The 24,196-nt window shown below is 42.8% G+C and overlaps 3 protein-coding genes and 1 long non-coding RNA gene across 22 annotated transcripts; 1 reads left to right on the top strand and 3 right to left on the bottom strand.

Moving 5' to 3' along the window:
- Window positions 1-201: 201 nt before the first annotated feature.
- LOC132461654 (zinc finger protein 271-like) lies at window positions 202-20,639 on the bottom strand. Of its 11 annotated transcripts, none has more exons than XM_060056911.1 (6): window positions 19,557-20,639; window positions 19,215-19,338; window positions 19,026-19,086; window positions 4,382-4,665; window positions 4,132-4,195; window positions 1,478-2,454 (listed from the first exon to the last, which is right to left on the bottom strand). In XM_060056911.1, exons 2-6 carry the CDS (start codon window positions 19,335-19,337, stop codon window positions 1,730-1,732), a joined length of 1,257 nt encoding a protein of 418 aa, XP_059912894.1. In that variant the 5' UTR covers window position 19,338; window positions 19,557-20,639; the 3' UTR covers window positions 1,478-1,729. The 11 variants fall into 11 exon arrangements, 10 of the variants coding, with proteins under 10 accessions (XP_059912894.1, XP_059912886.1, XP_059912888.1 ...); XM_060056903.1 differs by lacking the exons at window positions 19,026-19,086; window positions 19,215-19,338; window positions 19,557-20,639 and adding exons at window positions 5,720-5,783; window positions 5,899-5,993; window positions 6,223-6,676; XM_060056905.1 differs by lacking the exons at window positions 19,026-19,086; window positions 19,215-19,338; window positions 19,557-20,639 and adding exons at window positions 5,720-5,780; window positions 5,899-5,993; window positions 6,223-6,671.
- On the top strand, window positions 7,556-8,778 carry LOC132461671 (uncharacterized). Its single transcript, XR_009526656.1, has 2 exons — window positions 7,556-8,615; window positions 8,698-8,778. It is a non-coding gene; the product is annotated as an uncharacterized LOC132461671 (long non-coding RNA).
- Window positions 9,056-14,923, bottom strand: LOC132461656 (zinc finger protein 112-like). 9 transcript variants are annotated; one of them, XM_060056920.1, is made up of 6 exons: window positions 14,506-14,920; window positions 12,656-12,750; window positions 11,808-11,870; window positions 10,411-10,683; window positions 10,167-10,233; window positions 9,056-9,628 (listed from the first exon to the last, which is right to left on the bottom strand). In XM_060056920.1, exons 1-6 carry the CDS (start codon window positions 14,810-14,812, stop codon window positions 9,072-9,074), a joined length of 1,362 nt encoding a protein of 453 aa, XP_059912903.1. In that variant the 5' UTR covers window positions 14,813-14,920; the 3' UTR covers window positions 9,056-9,071. The 9 variants fall into 9 exon arrangements, with proteins under 9 accessions (XP_059912903.1, XP_059912905.1, XP_059912908.1 ...); XM_060056922.1 differs by having other exon boundaries at window positions 11,808-11,867; window positions 14,506-14,919; XM_060056925.1 differs by having other exon boundaries at window positions 10,411-10,666; window positions 11,807-11,867; window positions 14,506-14,918.
- Window positions 20,640-21,644: 1,005 nt separating the features above from the next.
- LOC132461667 (protein krueppel-like) lies at window positions 21,645-23,084 on the bottom strand. Its single transcript, XM_060056943.1, has 3 exons — window positions 22,968-23,084; window positions 22,761-22,827; window positions 21,645-22,243 (listed from the first exon to the last, which is right to left on the bottom strand). The coding sequence occupies exon 3, from the start codon at window positions 22,185-22,187 to the stop codon at window positions 21,747-21,749; it is 441 nt and encodes a 146-aa protein (XP_059912926.1). The 5' UTR covers window positions 22,188-22,243; window positions 22,761-22,827; window positions 22,968-23,084; the 3' UTR covers window positions 21,645-21,746.
- Window positions 23,085-24,196: the final 1,112 nt, after the last annotated feature.

Here is a 24,196-nt window from a genome sequence, read left to right as displayed (position 1 = left end):
AATGATAATATGATAAATATCATAAAAAGGGTGGATGTCAATAATTAAATGAAAAATCATGTTGTATGATAAAATTATTAAAAAAAAAGAAGAAAAAGTATTGATTCGTTCAGAAAACCTTCTCACATGCAGTTACAGCCAGAGGCCGCCAGGGGGGGGGGTGCTGCAGCACCCTAAGCACCCCCACTTCCCGCGTCCCTGACTGATATCCTCTTCAATCTTGATTAAAATTATGTCAGGGGTCTCCTGCTTGTCGTAAAGAGGGAAACACACACAAGACATATTCTTGCATTTACACGGAAAAGTTGTCAACCCCATTCTAGACACATAGAATAAAAAAGGTGTGTTCTTTCTATGTGTATGTTGTGCCTACCTCTGCTGGACATGTAACTGACGAAGCCTCACTTTTGGATGGTGAATGAAAAAGGGGAATATCCAACCACCTCGTGGTCCATCAGGGGCTTTAGGCCTGATGTTGATGATGACGACGAGGAAGAATACATTACATCCAAGCCCATTGAGAGTTCAAGAAGTGGGCATATCATCAAATTATATTAGGCATGTGGTGTATGTGCTAAATAACCTACTTCTCCGATATAAATCATTATTGATTGTTAATAATGAATCATAGTTACAAATAACTCGGAGCCGCGAAGAAAACGAAGCGCTGAGGACGAGGATGAAGGTGATGAAGAGTGAGCTGTTTTCCCTGCGGCTTCAAACAAGATCAAATGCATCGCGTTTGGCAGGTCGTTTTGCCCTGGCTCGAGACTAGACAACCTCTGCATACCACGGACTACATCACTGGGAAATAGTGAGTTGAGTTCCGACTAATGGGTGGAAAACAGGACAATTAAGGGAGTACTTTTAATTGTTACATTTGTGGCAAAAGGAAGTAGTTATAATAATCATCAGGGGCGGATGGTGTATAGGGGCGATTTGGGCGACGCACTACCAACTGGGAGAAAGAGGATTTTTTTTATTTTTTTTTATCCCTTCCTTCCTCTCCCTAACTGAGATGTTAAGATAGTTTAAATTGCATTCTAACTGTAGCGACAAAGTCTAATACTAAGGCCCTGGCAATCAACCTAATTCTTCGTTGTGTAGATTCCTTTAACTGTCTTGCAGCCATGTCCACTTGACCCAAAGTGTATTGCAATTTAACTCGGTCTCTCCCACCGTGGCTGACTTCAGCCATGGCAAATCCTAAATTCTCCACAATGGACACTCCCCCCCACCTTTGAATTAACCTACGATGTGAACGTTTCCCAATAAGAAACATTTAAAGCCATCGTCTCATTGAATGTATGCTTGGTAACTTTGCTGCCTGTAACTTCCCCTAATCATGCTCCAAAATGTAACCAAATATTTTGCTATCCAAAGTGTAAAAATGCAAAAATAAGAAATTCTTCACAGACAGCGTTAATAACAGTTTATTTTTTATAAATAGCAAAAAGCTGTAAAGCGTCTTTAATTGTGATAAAAAACGTTAAATCAGTAATTTCATCACATACAGGATAAAGGTGTCAAATTCAATAGAAGCATCCTGTTGCCCCATGTCAAAGCACCCCTTTACCCTTGTTCTTGATCATGTGGTGACGCAAACTGCTGGCACGACTGTAGCTGATGTTGCAGTGGTGGCAAACGCAGGGCTGCTCCCTGGATTGAATCCTTATGTGGATCTTCAGGCTGGAGCTCCGGCAGAACCCCATCATGCATTGGTCACACCCTAGGGCACCTCCCCGGAGTGAGTCCTCATGTGGTTCTTCAGGTCGCAGCTCCGTCTGAAGCCCTTGATGCATTGGTCACACTTGTAGGGCTTCTCCCTGAAGTGAATCCTCATGTGGTTCTTCAGGTCGTAGCTCCGTCTGAAGCCCTTGATGCATCGGTCACACTTGTAGGGCCTCTCCCCGGAGTGAATCCACGTGTGGATCTTCAGGTCGCAGCTCCGTCTGAAGCCCTTCATGCATTGGTCACACTTGTAGGGCATCTCCCCGGAGTGAATCATCATGTGGATCTTCAGGTCGTAGCTCCGTCTGAAGCGCTTCATGCATTGGTCGCACCTGTGGCGCTTCTCGCTGCTGTGGGTACGCATGTGGATGGTCATCTTGGAATCGTTGGGAAAAACCTTGCCACACAAGACACAGGGCCGGCCCTTGCGGCCGCCCCGATGCCCAGTCAGCTCCTCACAGTGGACGAGCCTCTCGCCGCAATCCGGGCTCTTGGCCACACTGTGGTCCACGGACAGAGAGCTGAGGGCCGCGACCTCGGACGCGCTGAAGAGGGTGTCATGGCCGTCCACCATCAGTTGCCCCCCCCCATGTCCGTGGACACTCAGGATCCGCAGCTCCCCGTTGTGACTGGACATGTGGGAGGAGCCAGGGGCGTCGGGAGGCAGACTATCCGAGGTGGCGCTGCGATGTGTGCTGCACTCTCTCATGTCATTGCAGTCTTCTGCAGAGATGAAAACAAAGACAGAGACAAAGTAATCTTATTAATTCATCATTGGCACAAAAGGATACAGTATGTACTTTGTACACACTTAACATCAAGTGTTTAGAGGTGTACTGCAGTCAACAACACGCCCTCTCGCTCGTTATAAATTCTACAGCTTTACACTAGGGGCCTGGGTGGGTAAACTCCAGAGGAACAGATTCTGGCATTTGCGTTCCCACATACTGCCCCTCAGGGTGTAATCCGGAGGATGTCCGGCTTACAGTGCATGTGTGAAAGGGCTACCTGTAAGTTGATCAGCTAACATTTATACGTACTTAATTTATTTATTGTTTGAAAATCACAAAACAGCACATGTAGCATCCACCTTGATAACCTTCTAGGCTCTAAGGCGTTACATTCTTTGAATTCTCTCAGGTTTTACTTGGTTTTAGCAGGGATCTGGTCGTTTCAAAAGAGCGCAGGAAGAATCAAGTAAATTCTCAGTGGATCCAGGTCATTTGCTTGCTTCAGGATGCAAACACATGCATGACAAAAAAGAGAGAGCTACCCGAAGTCAGAAAAAAATATGACGGCGTAATATCCTATTAACATGAGAAGGCCTGTGCTATATGCTTCAATAAATAGGAAATTATATATAGTATATTATAGCAGGTGATTGGCAGTGATGGAAAGATCATTGCAAAGAATAGCATTTTAAGACCACTCATTAGCGTGACAGCGATAAGGCCTTTCATTGGTCAGCCTGAAGGCTGATTTTTACTACTCCGTAAAGTGCTGTACAACGACACAGACAGCCCTCTCCGTCGTCGGAGATGTGCGCATCCAATATTTTTTAACTATCCGTAGACCCAAAGGAGACGGATGGAGACGGCAAGGGCATCACTTTTCCTTGCACCTATTTACTTTGCACCTTACAAATAAGACACCCAAAAGGTTAGGACGTTTATTTACAACACTATTAACATGGTTAGTAGCAGTGTTGGGCAAGTTACTTAAAGGGGACATATTATGAAAACAACCCTTTTCCTGGGATTTGGGGTATTGTTTTGGGTCTCTGGTGAACCCACACGCATACAAACTTTGAAAAAAGTACCCCGCTTACAGTTACCAAATGAGCGAGTCAGTTTCGGCACCCCCTCCTACGTAGGAAGGGGGCAAAGTTGAATATTACCTCCCACCTCCCCACACCCCTCCAATCAGAGCATAGCTAAGATTTTGTGGACCAGCGGACGAGCAGCTCCTGCGGGGGGAACTCGGCGGCAGCCCTGCAGCTAAGCTCCGGGAGAACAATCCCTTTCTCTGCCGGCGGCGGCCGGACGGCTTCGACAGTTGCTGCACTTCCGCCAAAGCAGGGGTAGGTCTCGGCGGCAGTCCGGCAGCTCTGGCGCGGGGAGCTCGGTGGCAAGTCCGGCAGATCATCTCCCGGAGTGCAAACCCTTTTTTCTCTCCATGTCGCAGTTCATGGACTTTAGAGTATCAAGGCCAAAGTTCCTTTCCCCCAATTCCTCTCAACCATGGCCGAGATATCCCCCACTACGAGTCTTTACATGTTGTGGAAGTGCCAGAGATATTAGATTACTCGGGCACCAATCGAACCACACAGGTCCCCAAAATTGATGAAAGCATGCCGTTTGCATGTCTGTTGCTTGCATGGCTGCAATGGGTATTACTTACCTAAAGGGGGTATGCATCCACCAATATCCTCTTCCTCCTTGATAAAAATGGTGTCTGCGGCCTCCTGCTTTCCACATTAAGAGGGACACACACACACACACGACATATTCTTGCATTTGCACAGAGAAGTTGTCAATCCCCACGAACGACAAATTGAATCATAAAGGTGTTTGCACTCTATGGTATGTGCTGGAGTTGTAACAGAGTAAGCCTCACTTTTGGATGGTAAATGAGAAGGGGAATTTTCAACCTGCACAGCCAGCTCCTTGCGGCAATCCAACCGCTCGCCACAGTCCAGGCTCTTGGCCACGCTGCAGTCCACAGACAGCGAGTTCAGGGCCTCCACTTCGGAAGCGGTGAAGAGGGTGTCATGGCCTACCACCACCAGTTTCCCCCCGCCTTGTCCAAAGACACTCAGGATCCGCAGCTCTGCGTTTTGACTGGACACGTGGGAGGAGCCAGGGATGTCCACAGGCAGACTCTCCGAGGTGGCTGCGCTTGTCGTGCTGCGGTCTCCAAAGGCATCACAGTCTTCTGCAGAGAGGAAGAACAAAAACCGAAAGTAATTATTTGAACAAAACTGTACTTTGTACAAGTTGACAGAACTATTAAAAAATGCAATTTGTAACACTGACACAGAGGGCTTAAAATACGTACTGCAGACACAAATTCAGTTTCGGAGAGACGTCTCCTCCAGCACGAGGTCATTGAACGAACACCAGTGCAAAATAAGCTTTACAACATTACATGCGAGACAATTATTGTATATTGACAACGACAATTACAGGCCATTCCCTGTAAGCTGATGATCTAACATTTAAATTTTTTATAGTTTTAAATTTATTTATGTTTGAGAATGATAACAATAATTATACATTTTATTTATACTGTCCTTTTCGTCCAAAGATCTCAAAGGGCTACAGATTAAAAAACAGAAGGAGAATAAAAACATAAAATTTTGGGGTAAGCGAAATAACTAAGATAAGCAGTTTTTTTAAAAATAGAAAGGTTTAAAAAAAAAAAAATAAACATCTAAGAGGGGGAACAAAGCCATTTATTTAATCGATCCAGGATACTATGCGTTCTGATTAAGTCTCCTACCTTTGGAATTAAAATAGCCCCACATCATCCTCTCCTGGATCCATGAAATAAATGCCCCTTAAAAAAAATTATCTGCCTGCCTCTATGGGAATTTATCATAGGGGTTCCTATGTTTATGCACCCTGTATTTTAATGAAGAACATTTATTTATTTACGATACATTACTCATTCACAAAGAAAATTGGTGGCCTAAAAGGTTGGATTTTTCCTCATTTTAAATAAGGCGATCGATTTCCAAAAGAGGATTTTTTTAGTATACTTTCACATGGGTGCATAAACATGTTCTTACCACTGTATGACTGGAACCAACTGATAACCAGTTATGTGGCATCCTGCTTGAAGCCCTTCTTGGCTCTTGACTGTTTCCATCTTTGAAATGCAACTCCCAAGTTTTACTTATGTTTTATCAGGGCTCTGGTCATGATGCGCCTTTTAGGGTAGGTAGAATCTAGTAACCTAACTCTATGCTGCAATATGTATGACTCACCGTCTGGCCTGCATCTACTGATATCCTCTTCAATCTTGATTGAAATTCTGTCAGGGGTCTCCTGCTTGTCGTAAAGAGGGAAACACACAAGACACATTCTTGCATTTGCACAGCAGGGTTGTCAACCCCCATTGAATCATAAAGGTGCGTGCTTTCTATGTGTATGTTGTGCCTACTACCTCTGCTGGACTTATAACTGACGAAGCCTCACTTTTGGATGGTGAATAAAAAGGGGAATGTCCAACCGCCTTGTGGTCAATCAGGGGCTTTAGGCCTGATGATGATGATGAGGAAGAATACATTACATCCAAGCCCTTTCAGAGTTCAGGAAATGGGAATTCGTCCATATGTGCTGTGAAATAACCTGCTTCTCCGATATAAATCATTAATTGTAAATTATGAATCCTGATTATTATAACTATTTCCTTTTCCTACAAATGTAACAATTAATAGTACCCCCTGAACTGACCTGTTTTCCACCCATTTGTCGGAACTCAACTCACAATTTCCCATTGATTTAGTCCGTGGTTTGCAGAGGTTGGCTCGATTCAGGGGAAAACGACTCGCCGCACGCGATGCAATCGATCTTGTTTGAAGCCGCAGAGAAAAAAGTTCACTCCTCATCACCTTCATCCTCATCCTCAGCACTTGGTTTTCTTTGCTGCTCTGAATTATTTGTAACTGAAGAGTAGCCGATCCGTCCGAGAACAGCTGGCTAATTTCAGATACAGCCGCTTTCGAAAGTACCTCCATTATGGACGAAAGCTGTTCTTGCAAAGTTGAGCCGCACGGTGACATGTTTATTGACATATTTTACTCGACTACCGGCGAGAGGTTACAGCAGTTACTGACATCAAAATAAACCTTATGCTGTTGATTTATCCGAGAACGACATTACCCAATGGCCTTTTCCGGTGTATTACCGTAACTACTGGAAAACAACATCGATGTGCAAATGGGAGTTCGCCTACCCCTAGAGGTACTGCAGTGGGTACTGCAGTGGGTAATTCTAAATAAAACGGCAAATTATAATATTTTTTACACCCTGAGCAGTGGTGGTTGAAATATACATCTGAAAACAAGGAGAAGGAAAATCGGTGAAAAATATTTTTGAAGGAAGAATATATTTTAATAGGATCCACCGCTTGCTCCACCATCCCCTGGCGTTGTGTTTCTTTTGTGGGGAGAATTTTGCAAACAGTTTAATGAAGCACAGACACATGCTAAAGAGAACGTACAGACATAATTTCAGTACAAAAAAAGTGCTTGTGAAGGGGGTACTTCACAAGCACTATAAAAATATCTTAGAAGGGTTACGCTTGTAGAAAAAGATTGAGAAACATTGATCTAGACTATTGAGGGTGATATATATATATATATATATATATATATATATATATATATATATAGGCCTACATATAGATGTAAGCATATCAATGTAAGCACGGCTCAGATGATTTATGATCACCTTAATAGAGCACTTCATTAATTTGACAATTTAAAGATGCATAAGCCTGCTTTTACAACAAGCGTACTTATTGCTATGACGTGCGACAGCTGAGCTGTCGTACTTTGTTTTGGTCTTGAACTAGGTTATACTGGCTAGGAAAGAGACATATTACGGTGCGCCAGCAGTAGACCTGCCCGACGTGAGTCAGACAGTACGAATAGTATTTTCTCTCCTTCTCAAACTAAGTTACAATTGCATGTTCATCACCCTGATTTTCAAAATTGCTCGGGGGAGAAACCCCCGAACACCCGTCTTAAAAGGACTTCTGACATAGCCTACGACCCTGAGTGTTTTCAATTGCTAGCGACGCCCCAGAGTATTGACATTTTCTTTGTTGAGTGCAATTATCATTGCAAGCTGCATATTTATATGCAATTAATCATTTATAAATAATCTCTAAAGATGGAATGTGAAATCTACCTGAATTACGTAAATTATCAACCACATTATTTGCTGTCTAATGAGACGTGAGAGAAACACAAGAAAGTTACAAGAAAAGTCAGTCAACAAATGTAGTGCAAAGACACCTTTACAGAGCATAATTTAGAGTGGTTTAATTTCATATTGATCAATTTCATGTGTATTAGGAGGAAATGACATGACTCGTATAGCCTAAGTAATTAAATATGACATAAAAAAATTAAATAATATTAAATAGATATTTTTTTATTATCCTATTCTGGAAATATTTAAAGGCCTGGCCATAACAGGTTCAGGGACTGGGGGTTGGGAAACGCTGATCTAGGGGTCTAGCACACTTGGGAATGAGCTGATAGTGTCATGGAAATATTAATAACTATAATATACAATTAAACACATTAACCTTGTTTATATAATTACTAGTCAATTTACAAGGAACTATTTAAATTCCTTGGACCTATAGATACCTCCCTTCCTCTCACTGAGAGTTGTTAAGGTAGGTTACATTTGCATTCCTGTTGTTACCACTAAGTCTAATAGTAAGGCCATGCAATCAACTGAATTCTTCGTTGTGTAGATTCCTTTAACTGTCTTGCAGCCATGTCCACTTGACCCATAGTGTATTGCAATTTAACTGGTTCTCTCCCACCGTGCCTGACTTCAGCCATGGCCAATCCTAAATTAACCCACGATGTGAAAGCCATCTTCTAATGAATGTATGTTTGGTATCTTTGCTGCCTGTATCTTCCCATGATCATGCTTTAAAATTTAATCAAATATTTTGATATCCGAAATGTCCAAAAAATAAGAAATTCACAGAGAGCAATTTTTAACAATAGTAAGTTTAGTTTTACAAATAGCAAATAGCTGGAAAGCGTCTTTAATCTTGATTAAATTAATCTTGATAAGATTAAAGACGTCGTTGGTTTAGCTAACGGGGTAGAGCAATTGTCTTGTAACCGAAAGGTTGCTAGTTTGATCCCCAGCTCCTCCTAGCTGGGTGTTGATGTATCTGAGCAAGACACAGCAGTTTTCTTGTAACCGATAGGTTGCTAGTTTGACCCCCAGCTCCTCCTAGCTGGGTGTTGACGTGTCCCTGAGCCAGACACTTAACCCTAACAGCTCCTGACACCTTGCATGGTTGACTCTGCTGTTGGTGTGTATTAACCTATGTAAGTCGCTTTGGATAAAAGCGTCTGCTAAATGCCCCAATTGTAATTGATAAAAACCTTTAATCGTAAAGCCCTAAAAGCAGTAATTTCCTTTGCCCTTGTGCTTGATCATGTGGCGACGAAAACTGCTGGCACGACTGTAACTGATGTTGCACTGGTGACATACGCAGGGCTTCTCCCCGGAGTGAATCCTCATGTGGATCTTCAGACAAGAGCTCCGGCCGAAGGCCATCATGCATTGGTCACACCTTTAGGGCATCTCCCTGGTGTGAATCCTCATGTGGATCTTTAGATCATATCTCCGTCTGAAGCCCTTCATGCATTGGTCACATTTGTAGGGCTTCTCCCTGGAGTGAATACTCATGTGGATCTTTAGGTGGCACCTCTGAGTGAAGCGCTTCATGCATTGGTCACACCTGTAGGGCTTCTCGCTGGTGTGTATACGCATGTGGATGGTCATCTTGGAAGCGTTGGGAAAAACCTTGCCACAGAAGACACAGGGCCGGCCCTTGCGGCCGCCCCGAGGCCCAGTTTGCTCCTCACAGTGGACGAGCCGCTCGCCGCAGTCCAGGCTCTTGGCCACACTGTGGTCCACGGACAGCAAGCTTAGGGCTTCCACTTCGGATGCGGTGAAGAGGGTGTCATGGCCGTCCAGCCCCAGCCGGCCCACCCCTTGTCCACAGACACTCAGGATCCGCAGCTCCCCGTTGTGACCGGACATGTGGGAGGAGCCAGGGGCGTCCGGATGCAGACTATCCGAGGTGGCGCTGCGTTGTGTGCTGCAGTATCTGATGTCATTGCAGTCTTCTGCAGAGAGGAAAAAAATAAAATAAATGTTATTAACTCATTATTTGCACAAAGGGATACAGTATGTACCTTGTACACACTTAACATCAAAGGTTTAGAAGGTGTACTGCAGTCATCAACAAGGCCATCTTCCTCGTTATCAATTATCCAGCTCTCCTTTACACTAGGGGCCTGGGTGTGTAAACTCCAGAGGGGCAGATTCTGGCATTTGCGTGCCCACATACTGCCCCTCAGGGTACAATCCGGAGGGTTTCCGGCATACAGCGCATGTGTGAAAGGGCTAGTGTAAATTTATCAGCTTCTCAATTTATTTATTGTTTGAAAATGATAAAACAGCACATGTGGCCTCCGTGTTGATAACCTTCTGGGCTCCAAGGTGTTACCTTCTTTGTAATGCTCTCAGGTTTTACTCCTGTTTTAGCAGGGCCCTGGTCGATTAAAAAGTGGTCCATGCTTTTTAGCGCAAGAAGAATCAAGTAAATTCTCAGTGGATCCAGGTTGTTTGCTTGCTATCATGGCTGAAATGGTTATTACTTACCTACAGGGGGCATGCATACACCAATATCCTCTTCCTCCTTGATCAAAATGGTGTCAGGGTTCTCCTGCTTTCCACATTAAGCAGGAAACACACATAACATTCTTGCATTTGCACAGAAAAGTTTTCAATCCTCACTAACGACAAATTGAAATCATAAAGGTGTGTGCTTTCTATGGTTGTTTGCTGGAGATGCAACAGAGTAAGCCTCACTTTTGGATGGTAAATGATAAAGGAATTTTTTAACCTGCACAGCCAGCTCTTTGCGGCAATCCATCCGCTCGCCACAGTCCAGGCTCTTAGCCACGTTGCAGTCCGCAGACAGCGAGTTCAGGGCCTCGACTTCGGAAGATGTGAAGAGGGTGTCATGGCCTTCCAACACCAGTTGCCCCCCCCCTTGCCCGTGGACACTCAGGATCCGCAGCTCCGCGTTTTGACTGAACACATGGGAGGAGCCAGCGGCGTCCACATGGAGACTCTCCACGGTGACTCCGCTCTGGGTGCTGCGGTCTCCAAAGGCAGGAAAAACAAAGACAGAAAGTAATTAATACTTTCGAATAATAATACTGAACAAATACCAGCGCAAATCTAGCTGAGCACAACATCGCAAGAGAGACAAGTTTTGTATATTGACAATAACAAGAGAAAACGTACCATTCCCTGTAAGCTGATAATCTAACATTTACATTTTTATAAGTTTTACATTTAATTATGTTGGAGAACGCTAATAATACATTTTATCCATACTGCCCATCCAAAGATCTCAAAGGGCTACAGGTAAAAAAAAAAAAAGGTTAAAAGTAAAAATATCCAATTCTGGGGTAAGTGAAATAACTAAAATAAGCAGTTTTGTTAAAAATAGAAAGGTTTAAAAAATATAAAACGACGACTTGGACCAGTTTTTCGGCATTTGTGAGGGAGAGAATGGGGCGAAGTTTGGAAATATTGTGGTGATAGAAGGAGGTCGTGCAGGTGTTTGATATGGGATTCAAAGGTGAGTTGGGGGTCAATTTTTCACACCAAGAGTTGTGAGTGCTGAGGAGAGAGGGATATCGGAGCCAGAAAAGGTAATGCTGGTTATGGATGATGATTTGGTCTGGTGGGGGGTGCCGACTAGGATGGCTCGGTTATTGAGCTGTTGAGTAGGGGGAAGTTGTGCTCCATTCATACCATTATCTCCACCAGACACGTGGTGAGTTTTGACGGGGACAACGGTGATGATGAGGGTGGGGTTGCAGCTGCAATAGAGCTGTGTGTCGTCGGCGTAGCAGTGGAATGAAAAACAATGGCAGCTGATGACCTGACCAAGGAGGATGAGGGATGGAGAGGATGGGGGCCAAGGACTGACCCCTGGGGGAAACCGCAAGCGTGTGTGGGTTTGATTTGGAGTGTCCCAGGGAGATGTATTCTGTCCTGTTTGTGAGGTATGACTGGAACCAACTGATAAACCAGGTCATGAGGCATTCGTCTTGAACCGGTTCTGGCCTCTTGACTGTTTCAATCTTTGAAATGCAACTCCCAAGTTATACTTGTGTTTTATCAGAGCTCTGGTCATGATGCGTTTTCAAAAGAGGATCAGCCTTTTAGCGCAGGTAGAATCCGGTCGGCAGCCTAGAATCAAGGCTGCAATATTTATGACTCACCTGCTGTCCTGCATCCACTGATATCCTCTTCAATCTTGATTAAAATGATATCGGGGGTCTCCTGCTTGTCGTAAAGAGGGAAACACGCAAGACATATTCTTGCATTTGCACAGAAAGGTTGTCAATAGGGCCCGACCGATATTGATTTTTGAGTGCCGATGCCGATTATTTTCAGAGAAAAATTACGATTACGATTTAATCGGCCGATTAAAAAAAAAAATATATATATATATATATATAAAACGTAGTTTTTGATACCTTAAATATACTTTAAACACTTTTGACAAATATGTGAATTGAATGCAGAACCTTTGAGTGTTTTAGAATACATTTACAGTCAAAAATGAGTGTAATGTAAAATGTAAAATAAATAACTAACTCCCAATGTGCTGCGCTCGTGAGCAGTGACTAACACGTGCGTGCTGAGCAGTATGGTCTCACCGTTAGAGTCTACAGTATAACAAATTAACATGGCCTGGGACCTAAAGAAAAACAGGCACAACATGCTCAAACAACGCGTCTTGTGTACATTGGTGAGGTGAGCGCGCAGCTGCCTGAGCGAGCGTGCTTTCATGTTGTACGGTAAAATTCAATCTCCTCTTTTTTACTCCAGCTAAAGTTGTTAGTTAGCAAGGCGAGTAGGAGCGCAATCTGCAGGATACTAATCGCAATAACATTTATAAAAATTGATCTGCGTCTTTTTGGCCGATGCCGATTATTTTCAAAAAGGCTATAATCGGCCGATTAAATCGGCAGGCCGATAAATCGGTCGGGCCCTAGTTGTCAACCCCCATTCTAGACACATTGAATCATAAAGGTGTGTTCTTGCTATGTGTATGTTGCGCCTACCTCTGCTGGACTTGTCACAGAGGAAGCCTCACTTTTGGTTGGTGAATGAAAAGGGGAATGTCCAACCGCCTTTTGCTCCATCAGGGGCTTTAGGCCTGATGATGATGAGGAGGAAGAATACATTACATCCAAGCCCTTTCAGAGTTCAGGAAATGGGCATTTCCAGCCGCGGAGCAGGGGGGTGGCTTTCGGGACTGAAGCCCTGAATCTCACTTCAAAAGCCCCAGATCTTTTTAAAGCTTTGGAAGTTATGACAACCCTGACACCATGTTCCCTAAACATTCAATTAAGCCTTATTACTGGGAAAATAATAGCCAACAACAAAAACCTTCATTCCCTCAGACAATTTCAACACACCACGAAACAAGAAACAAGAAAAATAGAATTCTGCCAACGCTAGAAGTCTGCCAACCCAACAATGATCTCCATTCTTGAGTTTTCATTGCCATCTAGTGGAAAGGACATGCAACAGCACGGATAATACTTTGCTACAAAATCATGGGCCTATTGTTGGCAAAGGCCAGTGGGCATACCACTCTAAAATACAAAAAAGCTAACAAACAAACAAAACAATCCATCTCTGCAATCCTACTTTGATTTCTACTGAAAGTTTGTCTCAACTTTACAAGTCTCAATTTTGCCATTGTCGTTCACATTAAAGGACAAATCTGTGGATTTGGGATATGTTTGGTATGATAACGAGTTGGAACCTTCGTTTTGGAGCACAAAAAACGCATATTGGCTGTTTTTAGCCGATTCTATCAAAATGCTATAAACTTGGACCGATAGGAGCATGTGTTATGGTAAAAACTAAATCGCTATTTTAAAACCACTTAAAAGGCTAAAAGTAGCCCGACACTTCTTTGGTAGTATTATAAGGGTCTTAACATTTAAAACGAGGCATTGATAACTTTGTAAGTGTACGGATTGTTTATTAAAAAGTTCATTTTATACACACAATACCATCAGTAGATCACCCGTCGACGTCATCTTGTTTATAAGACTCGATAGGTAGATTGACGAACACAGAGATTGTGACATCCGTCAGCAACATGCAAGCTCTGTGTTCGGCAATCTACTTATCGAGTCTTAAAAACACGATGGCGTCGACGGGTGAACTTCTGATGGTATTGTGTGTATAAAATATCCTTTCTAATAAACAATCTACAAAGTTATCAATGCCTCGTTGTATATGTTAAGACCCTTGTAATACTACCAAAGAAGTGTTGGGCTACTTCTAGCCTTTTAAGTGGTTTAAAATAGCGATTTAGTTTTTACCATAACAATTGCCCCCATCGTTCCAAGTTTATAGCGTTTTGGTAGAGTCGGCTAAAAACAGCCAACTTAAGAATGCGTCTATACGCGCTTTTTTGCTCCAAAACGAACATTCCAACTCGTTATCATATTAAACATATCCCAGATCCATTTTACACCGGATTTGTCCTTTAATATCTCTAGAAGTCAATAGTTTAGTGGTAATTGTTTCTTTCCATTAAATAGTATTGTCTTGATCAGGCCCTGCAACTGAAAATGTAGGCTGTGATTAGAAGGGATTTAGGATTTGCCAATGTCCCGCAGGTCACCCTAAAATGGACTAGAATGCAGGAAATCGCATCTTATAAATTAAAATTTTTGGGGGGCCGACCCCCCTCAGGGCTAAGCCCCGGATGCACACAAAGTCTGGCTTCGCCCCTGGGCATATCGTCAAATTATAAACCCATTCATAACATACTCATTATTAATTCTTAATTATGAATCATGATTATTATAACTATTTCCTTTCACTACAAATGTAACAATTAATATATCCCGCTGAACTGTCCTGTTTCCCACCCATGAACTCCACTCACCATTTCCCAGTGATGTAGTCCGTGGTTTGCAGAGGTTGGCTCGAGCCAAGGCACAACGACTTGGCGCACGCGATGCATTCGATCTTGTTTGAAGCCGCAAAGAAAACAGCTCACTCCTCATAACTTTCATCCTCGTTCTCAGCGCTTCGTTTTCTTCACGGCTCTGAGTTATTTGTAACTGAAGAGTAGCCGACCCTTCCGAGAACAGTTGGCTAATTTCAGATACAGCCGCTTTCGCAAGCACGTCCATTATGGACGAAAGCTGTTCTTCCAAAGTTGAGCCACACGGTGACATGTTTATTGACATATTTTACTCGAATACCGGCGAGAGGATACAGTTACTGACATCAAAATGAACCCTGTGATGTTGATTTATCGCAGACGGCTTGCGGCCAAAGGCCTCTTCCGGTATAATACCGTAACTACTGGAAAACAACATCGATGCGCAAATGGGAGTACGTATACCCCTGGGGGTACTTTGGATTACTGCAGGGGGTACAATTAACAGCTAACTATCATATTATTTCACCCTGAGCAAGTTGGTGGTGGTTGCAATGTCAATCTGAAAACAAGAAGAAAGGAAAATATGTGAAAAAGAAACCACATCGTCGTCAGTTTCAGGAAGAATATATTTAAATAGATCTCACCTCTACATGCTCTCATCCTCCCATGTAGTTGTGGTTCTATTGTGGGGAGAATTTAGCCAACAGCTTAATGAAGCACAGGCAAAAGTTTTCACTAAATTGTGAGTATTTGCACCCTGTTATCGTTACACTGCCAAATTGAACGCACATACATTATTTATGTTAATTTAAAAGGAAACATCCCAAAAAAGTTTTGTGCTTTTGAAAGGGGTACTCAGCTGAAAAAACGTATCTTAAAGGCACCCAGTGCAACTTTCGAGGCTTAAAAATAAACATTCAATTTCTAGTCTTTTTTACATGTAGTAAGTTTCAATAACTCCATACCATTACATACCGACATTTAAGCAGCAAAGATGAGACGTCGTTGTGTGGTGAGAACTGATACAAAATCGATAACAACAATGCCGCCATTTTCTTTATTTTTTGTAACCTACAATAAATAAAGCAGGCTTCCAGTCAATGGAAAAATGGCTTCTCCCCACCGGCGATTGTTGTTGTTTACGATTTTCTATCAGTTCTCACCACACAACGACATCTCATCTTTGCTCCTTGAATGTCGATATGTAATGGTATGGAGTTATTGAAACTTTCTACGTGTAAAAAAGACTAGAAATTGAATGTTTATTTTTCATTGAATGTTTACATAAAGTTGCACTGGGTGCCTTTAAAAGCTGAAAAAACGTAAATCTACCTCCATATGCTATAATGTACGCCAGCTGAGCTGCCGTACATTGTTTTGTTTTTGTCGTAAACAAGGTTCCACTGGCTATGAAAGAGACGCATTAAGGTGCGCAAGACAGAACAGCGCCTCTTCGAGTTCAATCGAGGCAATGACCTCCCTCAAGTGAGAGCTTAATCCTTATGCAGTGGCTGAGTATTGACATTTTCTGTTGAGTGCAATCATCATGGCAAGCTGCATATTTACATGCAATTATTAGTTTTGTAAATAATCTCTAAAGATAGAATGTGATATCTGCCTGAATTATCCAAATTATCAACCACATTAATCTCACTCTCATTAAGCCGTAAGAGTCTAGTATGCGCCTAAATTGTGTTTGTGTGTTTTCCCTTATTGTGTGCTTGTCCAGGGCCAGTCCACAGGTGACAGCCAGTGCGCAAATTGTAGAGTGGGCACTGTTATACTCATGTAGACCACTTCTATGGTAATGAGGGCATTCAACTCAACATACAACTAAAGTTATATGTTTGGAGGGTCTAGCCCACCCAGAAGTAATGGAATTGGTGGGTGATTTAGGGGTCTAGCAAACTTTGGAATCCGCTTAAGTCAGTGTAGTGGTATATCAATTATAACTATTATATACAATTAAACATATTTACCTTGTTTATATAATTAGTCAATTTTTAAGGAACTGTATAAATTCCTTGGACTTAAAGATACCTGCCTTCCTCTCCCTGGGATGTTCAGATAGTTAACAATTGCATTCCCACTCTAGCCACAAAGTCTAATACTAAGGCCATGCCAATCAACTGACTTCCTCATTGTGTAGATTCCTTTAACTGTCTAAATTCTTTAACTGTCCTAAATTCTCCGCGATGGTCAAGCCCCCCTCACCATTGTTTCCTTTGTATTAACCCACGATGTGAAAGTTTCCCAATAAGAAGCATGGGAAGTCATTGTCTCATTGAATGTATGCTTGGTAACTTTGCTGCCTATACCTTCCCATGATCATGCTTTCAAATTCAATTAAATATCTTGCTATCCTAAGATTCCTAAAAATAAGTTCATCACAGAGGCATAAATTATTAACAAAAAAAACAAATATATATTTTATATACAAATATCAAAAGGTTTGAAAGCGTCTTTAATCGTGATTAAAAACCTTAACGCAGTAATTTCATCACATACAGGATTAAAGTGTCAAAGCACCCCTTTGCCCTTGTGCTGCTTGGACATGTGGCGACGCAAACTGCTGGCGCGACTGTAGCTGACATTGCACTGGTGACACACGCTGGGCTTCTCCCCGGAGTGAATCCTCTTGTGGATCTTCAAGCTACAGCTATGATTGAAGCGCTTCGTGCATTGGTCACACCTGTAAGGCTTCTCCCCTGAGTGAATACTCATGTGCTGCTTCAGGTCGTAGCTCCGTCTGAAGCCCTTCATGCATTGGTCACACCTGTAGGGCTTCTCCCCAGAATGAATCCTCATGTGGATCTTCAGGCTAAAGCCCGAACTGTAGACCTTCATGCATTCGTCACACCTGTAGGACTTCTTCCTGGATCGAGGTGGACCGAACTTGTGACTGGACATGTGGGAAGAGCCAGGGGCGTCCGGATGCAGACTATCCGAGGTGGCGCCTTGCTGTGTGCTAATGTCATTGCAGTCTGCTGCAGAGAGGAAAACAAAGACAGAGAGTTAGGAATTGTATTAATTCATTATTACTTTGTCCACACTTACCATCAAGGGTTTAGATTGTGTACTGCAATCAACCACACGCCCACTCACTCGTTATAAATTCCCTGGCTCTCCTTTACACTAGGGGCCTGGGTGGGTAAACTCCAGAGGGACAGATTCTGGCAGTTTAGTTCCCACATACTGCCCCTCAGGGTGTAATCCGGAGGATGTATGGTTTAAAGTGCATGTGTGAGAGGGCTACCTGTAAATTTATCAGCTAACATTTAGACGTTTTCAATTCATTTATTATTTGAAAATGATAAAACCCCACACGTTGCATCCGTCTTAATAACCTATTGGGCACTGAGGAGTTTTTCATTTTTTAAATGCTCTCAAGGTTTACTCATGTTTTAGCAGGGCTCTGGTCGTTTCAAAAGAGGTCCAGGCTTTCAGCACAGGAAGAATCGAGTAAATTCTCAGTGGATCCAGGTCCTTTGCTTGCTTGCATGGCTGCAATGGTTATTACTTACCTACAGGTGGGATGCATCCACCAATACCCACTTCCTCCTTGATCAAAATGTTGTCTGGGGTCTCCTGCTTTCCACATCAAGAGGGAAAACACACACACAACATATTCTTGCATTTGCACAGAAAGTTGTCAATCCCCATGGAAAATTGAATCATAAAGGTGTTTGCTCTCTATGGTATGTGCTTGAGTTGTAACAGAGTAAGCCTCACTTTTGGATGGTAAATGAGTAGGGGAATTTTCAACCTGAACAGCCAGCTCCTTGCGGCAATCCAACCGCTCGCCACAGTCCAGGCTCTTGGCCACGCTGTTATGTGCAGACAGCGAGTTCAGGGCCTCCAGTTTGGATGCGGTGAAGAGGGTGTCATGGCCTTCCACCACTAGTTGCCCCCCTCCTTGTCGGTGGACACTCAGGATCCGCAGCTCCGTGTTTTGACTGGACACATGGGAGGAGCCAGGGGCATGCAGACTCTCCAAGGTGGCTCCGCTCTGCGAGATGCGGTCTCCAAAGCCATCGCAGTCTTCTGAAAAAAGAAGACAAAGTCATTATTTGAACAAAACTGTACTTTGTAGAAGCCTACGGTACTATTTAAAAATAGAATATGTAACGTTGACAGACTTCAGGTTTAAAATATGTACATCAGACACAAATTCAGTTTCGAAGAGACACGTCTCCTCCAGCCCCCTCCTCCATAGACATGAAGCTCAAGCGGGTGTCCAGTTCAAAGACAATGAACAAACACCAGTGCAAAATGAGCTGAGCACAAAATTACATGTAAGACAAGAGACAACGTGCCATTCCCTGTAAGCTGATCATCGAACATATAAACGTTTTGAATTTACATACGTTTGAGAATGAAAAACCAGGTCATGTGGCCTGACCTCCGTCTTGAACCCCTTCTGTCCTCTTGACTGTTTCCAACTTTGAAATGTAACTCAAGTTTTACTTGTGTTTCAAGTATGCAGCCTAGACTCTGCTGCAATACGTATGACTCACCTGCTGGCCTGCATCCACTGATATCCTCTTCAATCTTGATTAAAATTATTCCGGGGGTCTCCTGCTTGTCGTAAAGAGGGAAACACACACAAGACATGTTCTTGCATTTGCACGGAAAAGTTGTCAACCCCCATTCTAGACACATTGAATCATAAAGGTGTGTTCTTTCTATGTGTGTGTTGTGCCTACCTCTGCTGGACTTGTAACTGACAAAGCCTCACTTTTGGATGGTGAATGAAAAGGGGGATGTACAACTGCCTTGTGGTCCATCAGGGGCTTTAGGCCTGATGATGATGATGATGATGAATACATTCTTGATCAAGACAATTCAGAATTCATGAAATGGGCACATCGTCAAATTATATTAGGCATGTGTTGTGAAATAACCTGCTTCTCCGATATAAATCTTTAGTAAAAGTTCATAATGAATCATGATTATTATTATACACATTTCCTTTTAATACAAATGTAACAATTAATAGTACCCCCCGAACTGTCCGGTTTCCACCCATTATTCGGAACACAACTCACCATTTTCCAATGATTTAGTCCGTAGTTTGCTGATGTTGGCTCGGGCCAGGGCAAAACCACTTTCCGCACGCGATGCATTCGATCTTGTTTGAAGCCGCAAAGAAAACAGCTCACTCCTCATCACCTTCATCCTCATCCTCAACAATTCGTTTTCTTTGCGGCTCTGAGTTATTTGTAAGCGAAGAGAAGCCGACCCCTCCGAGAACAGTTGGCTAATTTCAGATACAGCCGATTTCGCAAGTACGTCCATTATGGACGACAGCTGTTCTTCCATAGTTGAGCCGCATGGTGACATGTTTATTAACCTATTATACCTCACTACCGGCGAGAGGTAACAGTTACTGATATCAAACGGAACCCCGTGATGTCAGTTTATCCTAGAACGGCAAGCGCCCAATGGCCTCTTCCTGTATATTACCGTAAATACTGGAAAAAAATATCGATGTCCAAATGGGAGTAGGCCTACGCGTACTCATAGCGCGTACCCGTAGGGGTACTTTTGACAGAGTACTGAGGGGGTAATCCTAAAAAAATTCGGAGAAATTAGCACAGGCCCATGTTTTTCACTAAATTGTGAGTATTTGTAGCCTGTTAATGTTCACCCTGCCAAATAGAACACCTATGCATTATTTATGGTCATTATAAAAAAAATAAAATAAAAAAAAAAACACCAAAGAAATATCCCAAAAATATTTAGTGCTTGTGAAGGGGGAACTCAGTCGAAAAATATCTTAGAAGGGTTACACTTTTAGAAAAGGTTTGAGAAGCACTTAGCTAGACGATTGAGGTGGATCAGGAGGGGACCAAGAACCAGTCAGGGGGGGCATGGGAAATCAAAAAATGCTATCATATACATATAGGCCCATATATAGATGTATATAAGCATATCAATGTAAGCATTGCTCAGATGAGTTGTTATCACTTTAATAGAGCTATTAATAGAGCTATTCATTAATTTAACAATTTAAAGATGAATAAGCCTGCTTTTAGAAAAACCATAGCACACTTATTGCTTTAACGTGCGACGTGAGAAAGCTGAGCTACCGTACATTGATTTGTTTTTGTCGTAAACTAGGTTCTACTGGCTAGGAAAGAGACACATTAAGGTGCGCCAGACAGAACAGCGCCTCCACGAGTCCCACCGAGGCAATGACCCCCTCATGTGTGAGAGGTTATTCTTTATGCAGCGAGTATTGACATTTTCCGTTGATTGCAATTGCATGGCAAGCTGCATATTTATATGCTATTAATATTTTTCTAAATAATCTCTAAAGATGGAATGTGGAATGTACCTGAATTATCTAAATAATCAACCACATTATTCTAAGTGTCTGGGAAGATGGAGGAGTCTATGCTCTTAAATTGTGTGTGTGTGTGTTATGTCCAGGGTCAAGTTACCGCAGTCCACAGGTGCTAATTGTAGGGCGGGGGGGGGGCTGTTGTACTCATCCTAACCAATTTTATGGTAATGAGGGCATTCAATTCTTCTGAAGATATGTTTGGAGGCTCGAACCCAACCAGGAGTAATGGAAATGGTGGGTGATCTAGGGGTCTAGCATACTTTGGAATGAGCTGAAGACAGTGTTGTGTGAATATTAATAATAACTATAATATGTAATTAAACATTATATCAACCTTGTTTACATAATTACTAGTCAATTTACAAGGAACTGTTTAAATTCCTTGGACCTAAAGATATCTCCCTTCCTCTGTAGCCACGAAGTCTAATACTAAGACCATGCCAAACAACTGAATTCTTCGTTGTGTAGATTCCTTTATCCGTCTTGCCGCAATGTCCACCTCACCTATAATTTATTGCAATTTAACTTGGTCCCTCCCAACATGGCAGATCCTAAATTCTCCACGATTGTCACTCCCCCTAACTTTTGTTTTATTTGTATTAATCCACAATGTGAAAGTTTCCCAGTAAGAAACATGTAAACCCATCGTCTCATTGAATGTTTGCTTGTTAACTTTAATGCCTGTATCTTCCCATGATCATGCTTTAAATGTAATCAATTATTTTGCAATCCGAAGTGTCCAAAAAATTGTTATTGATGTCTGTGTGAAGAATTTCTTAACAATAAAGCCGAAATATATAAATTTATTTTAGAAATATCCGAAAGCGTCTTTAAATCGTGATAAAACCTTAAAGTAGTAATTTGAACATATACAGGATAAAGGTGTCAATCAAAGCGTCCCGTTGACCCGTGTCAACTCACCCCAATGCCCGTGTGCATTGATCATGTGCTCACGCAAATGTCTTGGATCGCTGAAGCTGGCCTTGCACTGGAGACACACGCAGGGCTTCTCCCCAGAGTGAATCCTCATGTGGATCTTCAGGTGGTAACTCTGACTGAAGCGCTTCATGCATTGTTCACACCTGTAGGGCTTCTCCCTGGAGTGAATCCTCATGTGGATCTTCAGGTTGTAGCTTTGACTGAAGCGCTTCATGCATTGCTCACACTTGTAAGGCCTCTCCCCAGAGTGAATCCTCATGTGGATCTTCAGGTCGTAGCTCCGTTTGAAGCTCTTCATGCATTGGTCACACCTGTAGGGCTTCTCCAGGGAGTGAACTCGACTGAACTTGTGACTGGACATGTGGGAAGAGCCAGGGGCGGCCGGATGCATACTATCCGAGGTGGCGCCAGGCTGTGTGCTGCAGTCTCTAATGTCATTGCAGTCTTCTGCAGAGGAAAACAAAGAGAGAAAGTAATTGTATCAATTCATTATTACTTTGTACATACTAAACATCAAGGGTTTAGGATGTATACTGCAGTCAACCACACACCCACTCGCTCGTTATAAATTCTCCGGCTCTCCTTTACACTAGGGGCCTGGGTGGGTAAACTCCAGAGGGGCAGATTCTGGAAGTTAGGTTGCCACATACTGCCCCTCCGGGTGTAATCCGGAGGATGCCTGGCTTTAAGTGCTCGTGTGAGAGGTTGTTCAGCTAACAATTATACGTTTTCAATTCATTTATTATTTGAAAATGATAAAACAGCACATGTGGCATCCGTCTTGATAACCTATTTGGCTCTTAGATGTTTCCATCTTTGAAATGCTCAAGTTTTACTCGTGTTTTAGCAGGGCTCTGGTCGTTTCAAAAGAGCTCAAGGCATTTTAGCGCAGGAAGAATTGAGTACATTCTCAGTCGTTTCCAGGTTGTTACTTGCTTGCATGGCTGCAATGGTTATTACTTACCTACAGGTGGGATGCTTCCACCAATATCCTCTTCCACCTTGATCAAAATGTTGTCTGGGGTCTCCTTCTTTCCACATTAAGAGGGAAAACACACACAACATATTCTTGCATTTGCACAGAACAATGTTCAATACCCACGACAAATTGAATCGTAAAGGTGTATGCTCTCTATGGCATGTGCTGGAGTTGTAACAGAGTAAGCCTCACTTTTGGATGGTAAATGAGAAAGGATATTTTCAACCTGCACAGCCAGCTCCTTGCGGCAATCCAACCGCTCGCCACAGTCCAGGCTCTTGGCCACGCTGCAGTCTGCAGACAGCGAGTTTAGGGCCTCCAATTCGGACACGTTGAACAGGGTTTCATGGCCTTCCACGGCCAGTCCGTGGATCCTCAGCTCCGCGTTTTGACTGGACACGTGGGAGGAGCCGGGGGCGACCACATGTAGAAACTCAGAGGCCGCTGCGCTCTGCATGCTTCGGCCTCCAAAGGCATTGCAGTCTTCTGCAAAGAGAAAAAACCAAGACAGAAAGTAATTATTTGCACAAAACTGTACTTTGTACAAGTCAACCAAACTACATAAAAATACAATATGCAACATTGACACAGAGGGTTTAAAATATGTACTGCAGACACAAATTCACAGTTTCGGAGGGAGACGTCTCCTCCAGCCCCGTCCTCCCTAGACTTGAAGGTCAAGCGGGTGTCCTGGTCGAGGACACTGAACGGACACCAGTGCAAAATTAGCACAACATTACACGTGAGACAATAATTGTATTTAGACAATAAGAGACAACGTGCCATTCCCTGTAAGCTGATCATCTAACATATACGTTTTGAATTTTTTTATGTTCGAGAATGATAAACCAGGTCATGTGGCCTGAACTCCGTCTTGAACCCCTTCTGGCCTCTTGTCTGTTTCCATCTTTGAAATGCAACTCGCAAGTTTTACTTCTGTTTTATCAGGGCTCTGATCACGATGCGTTTTCAAAAAAGAAGAGCAGCCTTTTAGTGCAGTTAGAATCTAGTAGATAGCCTAGACTCTAAGCTGCATCTATGCATGTCTCACCTGCTGGCCTGCATCCACTGATGTCTTCTTCAATCTTGATTACAATTATTCCGGGGGTCTCCTACTTGTCGTAAAGAGGGAAATAAACACAAGACATGTTCTTGCATTAGCACAGAAAAGTTATAAGCCCCCATTCTAGACACATTGAATCATAAAGGTGTGTTCATTCTATGTGTATGTTGTGCCTACCTCTGCTGGACTTGTAACTGACGACTCCACACTTTTGGATGGTGAATGAAAATGGGAATGTCCAACCGGCTTGTGGTATATCAGGCCTGATGATGATGATTCTGATGAGGAAGAATACATTACATCCAAGCCCATTCAGAGTTCAGGAAATGGCAATATCGACTATTTCCTTTTACTACAA

This window comes from Gadus macrocephalus, chromosome 7, assembly GCF_031168955.1.
Source record: "Gadus macrocephalus chromosome 7, ASM3116895v1".
NCBI classification, from domain to species: domain Eukaryota; kingdom Metazoa; phylum Chordata; class Actinopteri; order Gadiformes; family Gadidae; genus Gadus; species Gadus macrocephalus.
This window is presented reverse-complemented; position numbering and strand designations above follow the sequence as displayed.

What these genes read in the sequence shown, in the direction of transcription:
- LOC132461654 (XM_060056903.1), bottom strand. Translation starts at nt 6,529, where the DNA reads ATGTCAATAAACATGTCACCGTGCGGCTCAACTTTGCAAGAACAGCTT. An exon ending in GACTAAATCAATGGGAAATT is followed by an intron (nt 5,994 to 6,222) that starts GTGAGTTGAGTT and finishes CATCATCATCAG; the next exon opens with GCCTAAAGCCCCTGATTGAC. An exon ending in CAGTTATAAGTCCAGCAGAG is followed by an intron (nt 5,784 to 5,898) that starts GTAGTAGGCACA and finishes CTTTACGACAAG; the next exon opens with CAGGAGACCCCTGACAGAAT.
- LOC132461656 (XM_060056920.1), bottom strand. Translation starts at nt 14,812, where the DNA reads ATGTCAATAAACATGTCACCGTGTGGCTCAACTTTGGAAGAACAGCTT. An exon ending in CTGTGACAAGTCCAGCAGAG is followed by an intron (nt 11,871 to 12,655) that starts GTAGGCGCAACA and finishes CTTTACGACAAG; the next exon opens with CAGGAGACCCCCGATATCAT. An exon ending in TCAGTGGATGCAGGACAGCA is followed by an intron (nt 10,684 to 11,807) that starts GGTGAGTCATAA and finishes TTTGTTTTTCCT; the next exon opens with GCCTTTGGAGACCGCAGCAC.
- LOC132461667 (XM_060056943.1), bottom strand. Translation starts at nt 22,187, where the DNA reads ATGCATCCGGCCGCCCCTGGCTCTTCCCACATGTCCAGTCACAAGTTC.